This window comes from Globicephala melas, chromosome 18 (assembly GCF_963455315.2).
Source record: "Globicephala melas chromosome 18, mGloMel1.2, whole genome shotgun sequence".
Classification (NCBI taxonomy): Eukaryota; Metazoa; Chordata; class Mammalia; order Artiodactyla; family Delphinidae; genus Globicephala; species Globicephala melas.
Window position 1 is genome coordinate 51080186 of NC_083331.1, and position 17274 is coordinate 51097459.

Genomic DNA, 17274 nt, shown 5'->3' on the forward strand with positions numbered 1-17274 from the left:
TGTCTGTCTCTCTCTCTCCCCCACTCCTGTTCCCTCCTTCCTCCTCTCCCTCCTCCCTTTCCCCTTCTTCTGACTTTTGCCTCCTTCCCTTCCTCCTTCTGCAAATGCACTATGTTGACAGATAATGGTAACTTTCTCATAAGAGTTTTGCCTTTTGTTTATTAGAAGAGGCTAATTTCATAAAAGTAATTTGTATTTCAGCAACTCCTAACAAAGTATCTATAAGAAGAGGACATTTTCCTTATACAGATAGGATTACTATAAAAAAGAAATTTAAAAATATTGACCATCATGTTGTTTTCAGATGGCAGCCTTTTCTAAGGATTTATTTTTAAACTTTTTATTGAGGTATAGTTGATGTATAATATGATATAAATTACAGGTATATGATATAGTGATTCACAATTTTAAAGGTTATACTCCACTTATAGTTATTACAAACTATTTGCCATATTCTCCATATCATAGAATATATCCTTGTAGCTTATTGTATACCTAATGGTTTGTACCTCTCAATTGCCTACCCCTATGTTGCCCCTCTCCCCCTTGCCTCTCCCCACTGGTAACCACTCGTTTGTTCTGTATATCAGATGGCAGCTTGATCCACAAATCTAACCTAAGTGATATCTGACTATTCTTTAGTAGTTACACCAGATTTGATGATAATCAGCCAGGATGTTCAAGAATTACTGCAGAACAAACAGGAAAAACTAAGCTGCCTATTTGAAAAAAGTGACTTCATTCAATATGTTCAGTCACCTGTATCTGCAATGTATTTATGTGGCCCACTTGATTTTAATGGGTAAAGAGAGGGGGCATTTTAACATGACTCCCACTAGGAATAACAGCCACAAGGCACTTTTACATCCAATTCAATGTGACAGGAGCACTGATTATTTAATAGTATAACAGCAGTGAATCAGAGTTCCTTTTAAGTGACTTTGCTGACATTTCCAGCAGCTGTATATTTAATTCACAGTTAGGGGTGGAATAAATTTCAGTCATGGATCAGAATGTAAGCAGGTGTCCCTGAGCTCTTTCTAGGAACACAACAACTTGAGCAAATGCAGATGTGTACAGAATTTTCATTTATTCAGGGAGAAACTGTGAATTTTAGCAATGACAGTTTCACATTTTCATGAACCAACATTAAAGGGGGATATTCAATTATCGGTAGCCTATAAACTGCTGCTCCCACGTAAAGATTGAAAAACATCTAGTGATACAGGTCTTTACAGTTAGAAAAGGCAACCTTCATCTAAAGCAGAAAAAATATTCTGAACTATTTGTAGTATTATACGGCCATCTTTATAAGGGCTTCCTATTTGCTAAGACATACCTTGTTAATATCCCAATAAGAAGTTTCCTTCCTATCTTCCTATTGAATATTTCTCATACTTCTGCTCAAGACAGAGCGCTGGAGGTGGGAGGTAACCTTGACTCTTTCCATTGCTTCATTCCCCATAATCAGTAGGTCACTCTGGATGCTTCTCCTAGTGATCTCAGGAACCGAGACATTTCATCATCCCAACTGCTACTATGGCCCAGCTTACTGTTAAGTCTCCTCACTGGTCCCTCTGCTGTCTCTGGTACCTTCTGCCCTTCAATCTGTCTGCCATGCTGTAGAGTGATCTTCTTAAAACACAAATCTGATCCTGTCCTTCCTCTGATGAAATCCTCCAGTGGCTTCACATTGCCACTGGACAACAGTGTACCCCTTAACCTGGTTTCCAAAGCTCGCCATGATGTTGCCTCCACAGGCCTCCCCAGCCCCATTCCTTATGCTCCACCCACAAGCAAAGCCCACCCACACACCCCCTGACATGAGCACGCCTCGCTCCTCTGTCATCGCTGCTGCATGGATAACTGCTACTTATCCTTTAGGTGTCAGCTTAGGTTTCTTTTACTCAGGCTCTGGGAAGCCCAACCTGACCCATCACTTCTGCATCAGGTCATTCTGGATGTTCTCAAGCTCTCTGTTCTTCTGTCCTATGGTATTTGTCTCTTGGCATTATTATTTAATAATCTCTCATCCACTATTGGATTTTTTAAGGGCAAAGATTGGATCTCTCTTGCTCATGTCTTTATCTACAATTCATGGCACAATGCTTGGCACGTATTAGGTGCTTAATAAATATTCTCTGAGTTACAAACTAAATTTCAAAACTAATCAAGACCTGTGATCATCCAACTAGACAAAGCCCATTGCCTTATAACTCTAACACTCTGAGCCCCATGAGTGAAACTAGACTGGAGGGATCTGATATCCTATGACTTGTCTCCTTGCTTAAGCCAAAAACCCTATTTTGAAACATAATCTCAATGAACCATGGTGAATTAGAGCCACTGAAATTCTTGGTCATATCTTATATTTAAAATACCTAAATTGATCATTTTCTCTATGGACCTGTTAATTTCTTTAATATAAAATCTTTAAGACTCCCTCATTGAACAAATTATGAAAATATGTAAAGCTGGGACCATTTTGCAAATTCAGTAGAGTTGAAGAATTATAGCAGTTATCTCACTGTATTCTACACTCCCTTCAGAGAGATAAATATTCCTTTGAACTAAAGCTTAAAGCCTTAGTTTTAGTTCTTGGCATAAAAGAAGTACCATAGTAAATTTTCTATGTGGAGGTTTTTAATTTTGCAAATGTGTTTGATACTCTGCAAAAACGATGTAAGTGAGCCGGAGAGAGAGAAACATATTGCAGCATTTGATAAATACCTCCCACACCTTCATAAAAGAGGAAGAGAAGTTGGGAGTGAGCTGATAACTTTCTTTCATGTAGAGCATATCCTAGGAAAAGTTGTGTTATAAGAGACATAATAAGCCTTGGTCCCCAGAATCTCTATTTTTTTCTTTAATCTGCTCTGCAAGGGAGTATTATATTCCTTAATGGGGCAGTAGAAAATAATTTACATGATTATAACATAGATAAATGTTCATATTCAAAATGTATGCTATGACTCTACATAACAGATAACTCATATCTTCTCCCAAACATTGTGTAGTCTATGTAAAGAAAAGCATTTTCAGTTGCTATGGTTAACAAAATTTCTTTTTAGCATTTCTCTCTGTATCCACAGAGAACTGGTGGTTTTTCTTGAAGTTAATTCCAACTGCTCATAAAATCACAAAATTATAAGGTCTTCCACTGAACTGCCACAGAAAAGGTTTGGAATCAAGCGTTTGTTTGACCTGGCAGCGTTTGGCTGGGCTTCTATAAAAATCTATTTTTCACACTTTGACTCACAGCTCTTCATCTTCTACCACAGTGTAAAAGACACGATAAGATAGATGTAGTCTTAATTAAAGAATAAAAATTTATTTTTACATTCTTCAACTTGGGAAGTTTATGGGCAATCTGAACTTCTTTTATTGGATCTCCAAATCTAGCTGATGACATCAATCAGGGTGAACAACCAGAGTAAATCCACATTTTGTACTTTTCATGATCTGGAACTTTTAATTTTGCTTTAAATATTAGTATAAAATATTCAGAATAAAATCTTATAATCCATTCTACCAAACTTGATGTGTGGCACTGTTTAATAAAAACAGCAAAAATTCTATGAACCCTCTAATAACATGGTTTACTCAATGATTCACAATTATATCCCTTTGGGAGTGTGCTTCTTTGAAGACAAGCATACGTTCCAGTTTTGAGTTATCTACCTACAGTGGTTGGATTTGCAGGATTCTGGTTTCTCCTCCCTGCTTAGATCTAAATCCATTTCTGCTCTCCTTCACAATAGCTAGGGTCCAAAAGACTTGGGTACTGGGCGTGAGGAGGTGGGGTGGTATAGGCAGATCAAAGATGCAGTATCTGCAGCAGCCAGGAGTGGAAAGTGTCAGAGCAGGTGAGGGCATCCAGCATCAGGCTGAGAAACTAAACATAACCATGTCATGAGGGCAGAAGCAAATGTGTATTTGGTTGCTAGGGCTGCCATAACAAGAACCACAGCCTGGGTGGCTTAAAAGAGAAATTAATTTTCTCACCGTCTGGAAGCTAGAAATCCAAGATCAGTATGTCAGTAGGGTTGGCTCCTTCTGAAGGTCCAGAGGGAAGGATCTATTCCAGGCCTCTCTCCTTGGCTGGTAGAGGGCTATCTTTACCCTCTGTCTTCACATTGTTATCCATCTGTGTGTGTATCTGAGCCTAAATTTCCTCTTCTTATAAAGCTACCAATCATATTGGATTAGGGCCCACCCTAATGACTTCATTTGAACTCGATTTTTTCTGGCGTTAGGACTTCAACGTAGAAATTTGGTGGGAGGGCAAAATTCAACCCCTAAGGAAATGTCCCAAAATAAGGAAACAAAGCCTTGGTTGGGAGCTGTGTGAAAAAAAGGAAAGAAATATGTGGAATTCAGGGGTGAAATAAGGCAGGTTCTAGGTGATTGACGCAAATGGAGGTGAAATGTCCATCACCGTCTCTTCTGAACTTTTTCTGAGAGGTTATTGTGCACACTCTGTACCTAGATGTGGCCGAAGCTGACTGATAAAGGTTCAGGGTCTAATATCTTTTCCTTGGGGTCCCTTTCAGGTCTTTTCCCAGAGCTGGGTAAGGTAGCATAGATTTCTACCAGAGAAGGGGAAAAAAGAGAATTTAAATTAATTTAAGGCCACAAGTATTTTCGGAGCAGCTACTGTGTGCAAGGCCATGTTAGGCATGGTAATGTGATTTTACTCTCAAGTCATAATGAAAAGCACCAGCTTCCTTAAAAAATGTCACTCAGTTCATCCAAGGTTAGCTTTGGAGGGAGAATCACTTCCTGGGACAGAATTCTAATTCCCCAAAATTCACATTTCCTGGTGATCTCTCACTGTTTGCCATTGCCAACCGTCCCTGTTTGGCATTCCTGGGAAACTGGATTATGGAATATCATGATAATCCACTTAATTTTTATTCCATTATCCCCAAGTATTTGGTAAAGTACTATTGTATTTTAAAATGTTACGGGGAGGATCATTTAATGCTCAGGCTATTAAGATAGTTTGGTAACCCCTGAGGTCAAGAAGGTGACTCTAGTAGTAGGGAAGGACCATCACGGGTTAGGTGAATGCAAAGCCTGCTGTCTCTGTTTCTAGATTTGAAAGATGCGATCTGGGAGGTCTCCTCACACAGTTCTAGTAGTTCTGTTGAAGAAGTCAGTTTTGAATTTTACATCATTCAGACTGCAGAATCAAATGATTTTGATACTTCTGAGCTACTTCTGAAATCCTGTACTTTTTACATATATTAATGGGCATATTTTCTACTATAACTCACATTAAAAAATAATTTAACTAATTTCTACATTTTAAAAGATGTGCAGCTAGTATTTTATTTTATTTTGTTTTGTTTTTAATAGATCTTTATTGGAGTACAGCTGCTTCACAATACTGTGTTAGTTTCTGTTGCACAACAAAGCGAATCAACCATATGCATACACATGTCCCCATATCCCCTCCCTCTTGTGTCTCCCTCCAATCTTCCCTATCCCACCCCTATAGATGGACACAAAGCACCGAGCTGATCTTCCTGTGCTATGCTGCTGCTTCCCACCAGCCAACTATTTTACATTCGGTAGTATATATATGTTGATGTTACTCTCACTTTGCCCCAGCTTCACCCTCCCACCCCATGTCCTCAAGTCCATTCTCTATGTCTACCTCTTTATTCCTGCCCTGCAACTAGGTTCATCGATACCAATTTTTTTTTTTTAGATTCCATATATATGTGTTAGCATACAGTATTTGTTTTTCTCTTTCTGACTTACTTCACTCTGTATGACAGACTCTAGGTCCACCCACCTCACTACAAATAACTCAATTTCGTTTCTTTTTATGGCTGAGTAATATTCCAATGTATATATGAGCCACATCTTCTTTACCCGTTCATCTGTCGATGGACACTTAGGTTGCTTCCATGTCTTGGCTATTGAAAATAGTGCTGCAATGAATACTGTGGTACATGACTCTTTTTGAATTATGGTTTTCTCAAGGTATATGCCTAGTAGTGGGATTGCTGGGTCATATGGTAGTTCTATTTTTAGTTTTTTAAGGAACCTCCATACTGTTTTCCATAGTGATTGTATCAATTTACATTCCCACCAACAGTGCAGAGAGTTGCCTTTTCTCCACAACCTCTCCAGCATTTACTGTTTCTAGATTTTTTGATAATGGCCATTCTGACAGGTAGAGGTGATACCTCATTGTACTTTTGATTTGCATTTCTCTAATAATTAGTGATGTTGAGCATCTTTTCATATGCCTCTTGGCCATTTGTATGTCTTCCTGGTGAAATGTCTATTTAGGTCTTCTGCCCATTTTTTAACTGGATTGTTTGGGTTTTTGATAATGAGCTCCATGAGCTGTTTGTATATTTTAGAGACTAATCCTTTGTCTGTTGTTTCATTTGCTCATATTTTCTCCCATTCTGTGGGTTGTATTTTTGTCTTGTTATGGTTTCCTTTGCTGTGCAAAAGCTTTTAAGTTTAATTAAGTCCCATTTGTTTATTTTTGTTTTTATTTCCATTACTCTAGGAGGTGGGTCAAAAAAGATCTTGCTGTGGTTTATGTCAAAGGGTGTTTTTCCTATGTTTTCCTCTAAGATTTTTATAGTGTCTGGTCTTACATTTAAGTCTTTAATCCATTTGGAGTTTATTTTTGTATATGGTGTTAGGTAGTGTTCTAATTTCATTCTTTTACATGTAACTGTCCTGTTTTCCCAACACCACTATTGAAGATGCTGTCTTTTCTCCATCATATATTCGTGCCTCCTTTGTCATAAAGTAGGTGACCATATGTGTGTGGGTTTATCTCTGGGCTTTCTATCCTGTTCCATTGATCTATATTTCTGTTTTTGTGCCAGTACCATATTGTCTTGATTACTGTAGGTTTGTGGTATAGTTTGAAGTCGGGGACCCTGATTCCTCCAACTCTGCTTTTCTTTCTCAAGATTACTTTGGCTATTCAGGGTCTTTTGTGTTTCCATACAAATTGTGAAATTTTTTGTTCTAGTTCTGTGAAGAATGCCATTGGTCATTTCATAGGGATTGCATTGAATCTGTAGATTGCTTTGGGTAGTATAGTCATTTTCTCATTGTTGATTCTTCCCATTTAAGAACATGGTATATCTCTCCATCTGTTTGTATCATCTTTAATTTCTTTCATCAGTGTCTTATAGTTTTCTGCATACAGGTCTTTTGTCTCCTTAGGCAGGTTTATTCCTAGGTATTTTATTCTTTTTCTTGCAATGGTAAATGTGAGTGTTTCCTTAAATTCTCTTTCTGATTTTTCGTTGTTGGTGTATAGGAATGCCTGAGATGTCTGTGCATTAATTTTATATCCTGCAACCTTACCGAATTCATTGATTAGTTCTAGTAGTTTTTTGGTGGCATCTTTAGGATTTTCTACGTATGGTATCATACCATCAACAAACAGTGACAATTTTACTTCTTCTTTTCCAATTTGTATTCCTTTTATTTCTTTTTCCTCTCTGATTGCTGTGGCTAGGACTTCCAAAACTATGTTGAGTAAAAGTGGCGAGAATGGACATCCTTGTCTTGTTCCTGATCTTATGGAAATGCTTTCAGTTTTTCACCATTGAGTATGATGCTTGCTGTGGCTTTGTCATATACGGCCTTTATTATGTTTAGGTAAGTTCCCTCTATACCCATTTTCTGGAGAGCTTTTATCATAAATCGGTGTTGAATTTCGTCAAAAGCTTTTTCTGCATCTATTGAGATGATCATTTGGTTTTTATTCCTTAATTTGTAAATGTGGTGTATCACATTGACTGATTTGCGTATACTGAAGAATCCTTGCATCCCTGGGATAAATCCCACTTGATCATGGTGTATGATCCTTTTAATGTGCTATTGGATTCTGTTTGCTAGTATTTTGTTCAGGATTTTTGCATCTATGTTCATCAGTGATATTGGTGTATAATTTTCCTTTTTTGTGATATCTTTTTCTGGTTTTGGTATCAGGGTGATTGTGGCTTTGTAGAATGAATTTGGGAGTGTTTCTCCCTCTGCAATTTTTTGGAAGAGTTTGAGAAGGATGGGTGTTAGCTCTTCTCTAAATGTTTGATAGAATTCACCTGTGAAGCCATCTGGTCCTGAACTTTTGTTTGTTGTAAGATTTTTAATTATGGTTTCAATTTCATTACTTGTGATAGGTCTTTATATTTTCTAATTCTTCCTGGTTCAGTCTTGGAAAATTGTACCTTTCCAAGAATTTGTCCATTTCTTCCAGGTTGTCCATTTTATCGGCATATAGTTGTTTGTAGTAATCTCTCATGATCCTTTGTATTTCTGCAGTGTCAGTTGATACTTCTATTTCATTTCTAATTCTGTTGATCTGAGTCTTCTCCCTTTTTTTCTTGTTGAGTCTGGCTAAGGGTTTATCAATTTTGTTTATCTTCTCAAAGAACCAGCTTTTAGTTTTATTGATCTTTGCTATTGTTTTCTTCGTTTCTATTTCATTTATTTCTGCTCTGATCTTTATGATTTCTTTCCTTTTACTGACTTTGGGTTTTCTTTGTTCTTCTTTCTCTTTTAAGTGTAGGCTTATATTGTTTATGGGATTTTTCTTGTTTCTTGAGGTGAGATTGTATTGTTATAAACTTCCCTCTTAGAACTGCTTTTGCTGTGTCCCATAGGTTTTGGGTCATTGTGTTTTCGTTGTCATTTGTTTCTATGTATTATTTGATTTCTTCTTTGATTTCTTCAGTGATCTCTTGATTATTTAGTAACGCACTGTTTAGCCTCCATGTATTTGTGTTATTTACAGTTTTTTTCCTGTAATTGATTTCCAGTCTCAAAGCATTGTGGTCAGAAAAGATGCTTGATACGATTTCAGTTTTCTTAAGTTTTCTAAGGCTTGATTTGTGACCCAAGATGTGATCTATCTATCTATCTATCTATCAGCAACTGAGAGAAAGTGTAATCTGCCACTTTTGGGTGGAATGTTCTCTAAATATCAATTAGGTCTGTCTGGTCTATTGTGTCATTTAAAGCTTGTGTTTCCTTATTTATTTTCTGTTTGGATGATCTGTCCATTGGCGTAAGTGGAGTGTTAAAGTCCCCTACTATTATTGTGTTACTGTTGATTCCTCCTTTCATGGTTGTTAGAATTTGCCTTATGTATTGAGGTGCTCCTATTTTGTGTTCATAAACATTTATAATTGTTATATCTTCTTCTTGGATTGATCCTTTGATCATTATGTAGTGTCCCTCCTTATCTCTTGTAACAGCCTTTATCTTAAAGTCTATTTTATCTGATACGAGTATTGCTACTCCAGTTTTCTTTTGATTTCCATTTGCATGGAATATCTTTTTCCATCCCCTCACTTTCAGTTTGTATGTGTCCCTAGGTCTGAAGTGGGTCTATTATAGACAGCATATATATGGGTCTTGTTTTTGTATCTATTCAGCCAGTCTCTCTCCTTTGGTTGGGGCATTTAATCCATTTACATTCAAGGTTATTATCAATATGTATGTTCCTATTACCATTTTCTTAATTGTTTTGAGTTTGTTTTTGGGGGTCTTTTTCTTCTGCTGTGTTTCCCACCTAGAGAAGTTCCTTTAGCATTTGTTGTAAAGCTTGTCTGGTGGTGCTGAATTCTCTTAGCCTTTGCTTGTCTGAAAAACTTTTGATTTCTCCATCGAATCTGAATGTGATCCTTGCTGGGTAGAGTAATCTTGGTTGTAGGTTTTGCTCTTTCATCACTTTAAGTATATCCTGCCACTCCTTTCTGGCCTGCAGAGTTTCTGCTGAAAAATCAGCTGATAACTTTATGGGGATTCCTTTGCATGTTATTTGTTGCTTTTCCCTTGCTGCTTAATATTTTTCTTTGAATTTAATTTTTGTTAGTTTGATTAATATGTGTCTTGGTGTGTTTTTCCTAGGGTTTATCCTGTCTGGGACTCTCTGTGCTTCCTGACTTGGGTGACTATTTCCTTTCCCATGTTAGGGAAGTTTTCAACTCTAATCTCTTCAAATATTTTCTCAGACCCTTTCTTTTTCTTTTCTTCTTCTGGGACCCCTATAATTTGAATGTTGGTGCATTTAGTGTTGTCCCAGAGGTCTCTGAGATTGTCTTCAATTCTTTTCATTCTTTTTTCTGTATTCTGCTCCTCAGCAGTTATTTCCACCATTTTGTCTTCCAGCTCACTTATTCATTCTTCTGCCTCAGTTATTCTGTTATTGATTCCTTCTAGTGTATTTTTCATTGCAGTTATTGTGTTGTTCATCTCTGTTTGTTTGTTCTTTAGTTCTCTAGATCTTTGTTAAACATTTCTCATATTTTCTCAATCCATGCCTCCATTCTATTTCTGAGATTCTGGGTCATCTTTAATATCATTACTCTGAATTCTTTTTCAGGTAGATTGCCTATTTCCTCTTCATTTATTTGGTCTTGTAGGTTTATACCTTTTTCTTTCATCTGTGGCATATTTTTTTACTGTCTCTCTTTTCTTTTCTTTTTTTTTTTTTTTGAGTAGGATTGTGTTCCTGTCTTACTGGTTGTTTAGCCTGAGGCTTCCAACACTGGAGTTTGTAGGCTATTGGCTAGAGCTGGGTCTTGGTGCTGAGATGCAGAACTCCGTGAGACCTCACTCCAGTGAATATTCCCTGGGGTCTTTCTCTGTTAGTCCAGTGGTTTGGACTCAGAGCTCCCACTGCAGGAGCTTTGGCCCCGGGCTTGTGAACCAAGACCCCACAAGCCACCTGGGGCAGCAAAAAATAAAGAAAAAAACAGAGTAAAAAATAACATTAGACTAGGAAACTAACAGATATGTTAGGAGAATATAAAATAAAAAGATAGTTGAATCAACAACCAGAAGGTACATCAGTACCACAATAGTAAAAAAGAGGAGGGGGGAAAAGAAAAAAAAAAAGGCCTTGGCTATGGAGGGCAGGGCCTAAACAAGGGCAAGGTTTGGATGGTGGGCAGGGCCAATGCTCAGGACCCACAGGGCTGGAAAAGGCCCTGGGGGCTGTGGTGGGTGAGGCTTAGGCTCAAGGAACAGAAGGGGCCCAGGCATGCCCCCCACCCCTGGTCTCAGAGGGCAGGGGGCCTCACCTGGGAGCCCAGCAGGCTTCCTGAGCTTGAGTAGGAGGGGCAAATGCCCTCCTCTCCTCTCCTCCTCCTCCAGCCTTGGAGGGCCCCTCCCTCCTGCCTCTCTTGATCTCCCCAGCCTCCGTCCTATGCCCCCAAAGACCCACGCAGCCTGGAGGGGGCTTTGGAGGGCAGGGGATGGCCTAGGAGCTCAGCAGCCTCCCCAGGACTGAGTGGGTGTGGCAATGAACCTCCACTCCTCTCCCGCTCCTCCTGGAGGGCCCCTCCTGCCTGCCTCCTGATCTCCCAGGCCCGCAGCTAGTATTTTAAATGTGAGGTTTAAGTGTAGCTATGGAATGCTGCTTAATTAGCATATTTATCACTTATTGATGGCTTGGATGTTATATAAAAGGAGTATTAAATCTCATCCCACATAAATATGAGGACTTTTATGTTATTATTCATCCTTATCAATATTAATTTTGTGAGTCAGAGTCCCTACACTGATTCTCTGTAAAAGAACCTTACTTGAAATCTGCTATTCAGGACTGGAAAAGGGAGATTTATGAAAACAGGAGTTAACTCGAAAGATGTGAAAGTTAGGGCAGAAATAAAAATGAAAATATAGTCCCTCAGAATTCTGGAATCCATAGTGCCTAGTGCTGTGTCACTACACTTCTGTTAATTATCACTTATTTATTCTTACTCAGTTCAGTCACAACTGTAGTCATTGTGCCTATAAATTTTATTTACATTAACTCATTTATTCTCACTGCAACCTTATGAAATTAGATATTATTATCCTAGTTTACAAAAGGAAGCTTAGAAAGGTTGACTAACTTGCCCAAGAAAGTAGGAGAAGAAATGGCCTTGCTCTGACTCCTAAACCATCCTGCTAACCAATAGCATTGGTGACAAGGCTTTTCCAAACTCATGGAAAAAAATTAAGAACTACCAGCGTAATAGCAAATATATAAATAATTAATATATATATATATAACATACCAGAGAATATTGTATCTCATGAAGGTGTGTCAAATCATTATTGTAGCCCATGATTTAAGAATGTAATTGTCCCATTTATCCTCCACATTATGAATTGTTTATTCAAATTTGGGGTTGACTTCTCATATTTCTGTCATGCAAAAAGCTGGAATGAAGGCTCTAATTAAATATTTAAGAGTTGATTTCAGATGGGCAGGTGGCTCAGCCTCAAGCCTTGACTCTTTTACAAATTAGTCAATTGACCTTGGAAAATTCACTTAGCCCGTTCTGAGCCCCATATGCTGTCCTGCAAGATTTTGTGAGATCTGAATGAGATAACCCACGTGGAAATACACAAGTTAGTACTTTGTGATGCAAAGTAAGTATTCATTCAAAGTTAGCCGAATGTGAATATCAATCAGTTGTTTCTTTTCAGACCAGATTTCTCAAACCTTCCAAAAAATTAGTTCTTTATTTCTCTCTCATAACGTAATCCATGCTCATACTTGAGTTGCATAGGACATATGGTTCGATGTCAGATTTTCAATGTCCATATTCTTAAAGACCACAAATGACTATGTTTAAATTTTTGTACTGATCTAAAAATTTTTTATTCTAATGTTTATTTCCTAAAATTGTATGTAATTACATCATATATATATATATATAAAATATTTTTTTTTCCTATAGAGACCAGGACCTAGAAAATTTAATTGAAGTAAATTCCAGTATGTCTAAGAGTAAAAATGAAAGGTAAGGCTTATTATAATTTACATTTTTCTTATGAATTCCATATGAGCCTTCATAAATTATATAACCTTGAAAGATTTTCTGAGAAGTTGAACTGTACTGTGATATTTAAATATAAACACCATATGAATATGAAAAACAATATACAGGGTACTTAATAACTGATTTGGAAAAAAGTTAGCAAAATTTGAATTCTGTTGGAATTTCTGACTAAGGGCCTGCTGTTCAATGGCTCACTGTAAAAGGCATCATGGAAATTCAGTGCTCTGCACATGGGCTGTGAAGATTTATTTTTACTTACTGTTGCTTGGTAGGTTTTCAGCGGTGCAGAAAGCACTCTGGGAATCTCTTCCTTGGATACGTAGTGCTAAAAGAATGCACAAATTCATCACAGCCGCAAAACAGGACCTAATTTTGGAATTTCTTTACATCACAGAGAATACCAGCTTTAAAACTGTTGTACTTTGTTTCTTTTACAACGAAGGTTAGGATAGAAGCTATACTTCATTGTTGTTACAGATTGTTTAAATTAGGAAAGAATTTTAAAAGTCTTCCATGTTTAGCAATTCTTCTCCCAACACATGGGAGGACCCTAGAAGCAATAAGTTTCTATTTTTAACCTTCCTAAGATACAGCTGCCTTTTCTGTTTAAAAGAAAAAAAAAAAAAGTTTATGTAAAGAAATGATATTGTTGATATCAATTGAAGAGAGTAGAAAAGTAGGAAAAGAGCTGGCTCAATGTTTGGTCTGTTTTTCATATCTCTTAAAGGCTCTTGCATATAGGAGGTAGGTAGTTTCTTTCTGTTCCCTTAATTCCCCAAATCATCCTCTGCCTTCTCTTTTTGTGGTCCCAAGCAAGCCTCTGATAGAATGAGGGAGGATACATTTTCAGTAGGATCCACTATTTTGGGAACAGTATTGGGCTTACAATTAACCAAGCTCATTCAAATATTATTTGGAAATGATCCAGATTAAAAAATGACAAGTAAATGAGGAGGTATAATTAAGGAACTTTTCACTGAATATGACTTGAGAGGTGTTTCAGTTTGAGTTAGGCTTTCTCATGAAACAGGGTTTTATTGGAAAGATTAATGAGGAAATGGAAATTCAAGGACAGGAATGGTAGCATGGCCGGGCTTCACGGAGGCCTGCACTGGAAGGTTGTTCATTCTTGACCAGAGGACATTCCATCAGGAATCCCCAGACATTAACCTTAGTTCTTGGTCATTGTCAGTTCTTTGTTGCCTATTTTTGTTGCCTGTGTTGCCTATTCTTTGCTGCCTATTTTTCTCCTGCTCTTCCCTCTACCTATTGGTTTCCTTATTCTCTGCTCTGCAGCTGTTTGATAACCAAGAACTTTAGCTGCCTCTCCTTCCTCGTAACTTCACCTTCCTCTAGCTTTCCAAGGTCTGGCCTCCTTCAGCAAGGCGGTGTGGTTGTGGCCATCTGTGTAGAAGAGGCTGTGGGATGGAAAACACCGTGGCTGTAACGTGCACACACTCTCCTTTACTTTCCTGCAATTTCATCTGTGCCTCTTTCCTAACATAACCCAACAATCACACGTACATTCACAAATGCACCCCGTCTCTCCAGCGGGATGGTGATCATCACAGTCAGTTACTATGTCTGGAGGCCTTAACCACCACTGCAAAATCATTTGCTCATCCCTGAGTTCTGTGTTCAGATGTTATTCATTCTTCTTCAGTTCTATCCAAATCCTGTACAGGATCTGTCTCCAAATTAAATGGAAAATGTAGATACTGCCCCAGCCCTGAAAGAACAACTGTAATAAAAGTTCTCACGTGGAAAAAAAAAAAGTGGAAAAAAGAAATCTCTGGGCCCAATTTTGCACCCATATAATTTTGGCTACAGAAAAGAAAGTTTACTTGACTCTCAAAATGGGTAAAAATTTAACAGAAAGAAAATTGAGGGTCAGAGAGTAAGAGACTTGATCAGGTGCAGAAAGTTCGTAAATTAGAGAGGTATCCTGGCCTCAAGTCCTCTCTTTATTTTTCCACAGGAGAATTCTGCTATTTTTAAATTTTATTTATTTTTATTGAAGTATAGTTATTGTACAATGCTGTGTTAGTTTCAAGTGTACAGAAAAGTGACTCAGTTATATGTATATATATATATATATATATATATAAAAATATACTCTTTTTCAGATTCTTTTCCATTATAGATATTATAGGATATTGAGTAGACTTCCCTGTGCTATATAGTAGGTCCTTGTTGATTATCTATTTTATATATAGTACTGTGTATGTGTTAATCCCAAAGTCCTAATTTATCTCCTGCCCCCCCACTCCACTATCACCTTTGGTACCAATAAGACTTTTTTTTTGTATATTTAAAACCTGTAATTTTTACAAGAGCTCAAAACCTTGATAGTTTTATAGAAGTAAACCCTATCACATACAACAGTTCAAAATGGTAAACTCTTACTAAGCTTTTAGTCTTCATGCAAAGGAGATTTATAAAGTTTGCAGTGACATGGGTATTTATCAGTTGAAATTATTTTATGCTGTTTAAAGTCAAGTTGCCAATGTTAAGTCAAATAGGACAATGGAAATCTAAATAAGAGTCATAGGCCAATCTGTTAAACTGACACTTGATTTACTTTATTTACTTTATGAATGTATTCACTTTGTATAGTAATTGGATGTCCACATAGATACATGCTTTCTGATTAGTATATTCACAGAGTTGTACAACCATCATTACAATCACTTTTACAACATTTTCATCACCTCAAAAAGAAACCCAATGCCCAGTAGCAGTCACACATCATTTTCCCCCAACCCCTTAGCTCTGGACGACTACTAAGCTACTTTCTGGCTCTTTAAATTTCCTATTCCGGACATTTCATATAAATGGAATCATAAAATATGTGGTCCTTTGTGACTGGCTTTTTTCACTTGGAATAATGTTTTCAAGGTTCACCCATGTTGTAGCATGTCTCAGTATTCCATTTCTTTTTATTGCCAAATGATAGTCTACTGTGTGAATGTACTACATTTTGTTTATCTATTTATCAATTGATGGGCATTTGGATTGTCTCCACTGTTGGCTTGTAATTCACTCTTGTGAACAATGCCGCTATAAACATTCATATATAAGTTTTTGTGTAGAGTGTGTTTATTTCTCTTGGGTAAATACCTAGGGAGTGAAATTGTTGAATCCTACAGTAACTCCATTTGAAGAACTTCCAGACAGTTTTTTAAATCAGCTGTACCATTTGATGTTCTCACTAGCAGTGTATGAAGGTTCTAGATAGTTAAATTTTCAAGGTGAACTTCCACTGCAGAAAACATTTTCTCAAGTGTAATTCCATTTGGAATTTTGTAAGTTCCAACACAATATTTGGTTTTATAGTTTATGGAGTTATTTAATTAAGAAACAAAATTGTGACCGTTGATTGCAAGTTACAATTCAGCAATTTGTTTCAATGAAGGGTAACGTCTTAACAATAAAGCCATCAAGCAAAAAACATTGTCAGTCATAAGTTCTTCTTTAGGAATATTATTCAAGGCATCTAAGGAATAGTTTGGTGGAGAGTTCTCTATTGCACTGGTTCCCACATTTTATTTACATCAGACTCACCTGCTAATCCAGGGCCCACACTTTGAGAACCAGTGCTCTTTTGGGTAAGATGTCAGGCTGCCTCTAAGGTAGTGGTTCTCAATCTTGACTTGTATGTGAGACTTACTGGAGAGGTTTAAAAGACTGCAAATGCCCAAGCCATACGCCAAACCAATTAAACCAAATTCAACGTAAGAATTTTGGCAGGACACAGTTCAATCCTTATCAGAACTGTTTACAAATTATTTCACTTTCCTATCTGCAGATTTTGCAAATTGGTGATATTTGATTTTATCTTTCTGAGGACAATACAGACACATTTCACACTCATTGACAACCTTTGTCCTTTGAAACTATTTGCTAAAATTGGGTTTTGTATTATATACTATATGATTTGAATATTTCCAAACAATTCACAGCTAGTTTCATTTTTCTGGAATGACATATTCTAATGATTGTATTAGAAAATCTTCTACTTTCTCATTACTTAGCGTCATTTTAACTCAGCTGTAAAACATCTGTTTTGTGAAATATCTGTCTTAAAACTAGAAGATGGTTTTCCGTATGCCAGAGTTGATACTATGTGAACAGATGTTTTCTTCTTCTTTAAGAGCTACCTGGAAATGGAAGGAAGAGGCCAGTCAAGAATGATAAATCATGATCAAGATCTAAATCCTCCTCTTGGTCTTTATGTCTCTCCTATATCAGAGTTTACTAACACAGGGGAGGAAAAAGAGCTAAAGCTTTCACTACTCCTGCATTAAAATTTTCCTCTGTCTCATAGGAAAAAGCAAATATGCCTGCACTTTGTTAAGTATAGTGACATTTTTAGATTAGCAGAAATCTAGGTCAAAGTTCTTTTGCAATCTTCAAAGTACTGTTTTACATTAAAAGCAAA

The 17274-nt window shown here is 37.2% G+C and overlaps 1 protein-coding gene across 5 annotated transcripts in view; it reads left to right on the forward strand.

Moving 5' to 3' along the window:
* Positions 1-17274, forward strand: part of SCEL (sciellin) — a 326999-nt gene that overhangs the window by 294374 nt on the left and 15351 nt on the right. For all 5 annotated transcript variants that reach the window (XM_060288050.2, XM_060288051.2, XM_060288049.2 and 2 more), the window contains one exon: positions 12732-12794. In XM_060288050.2, coding sequence (XP_060144033.1) covers positions 12732-12794 — 63 coding nt within the window. The remainder of the gene's footprint in view (positions 1-12731; positions 12795-17274) is intronic.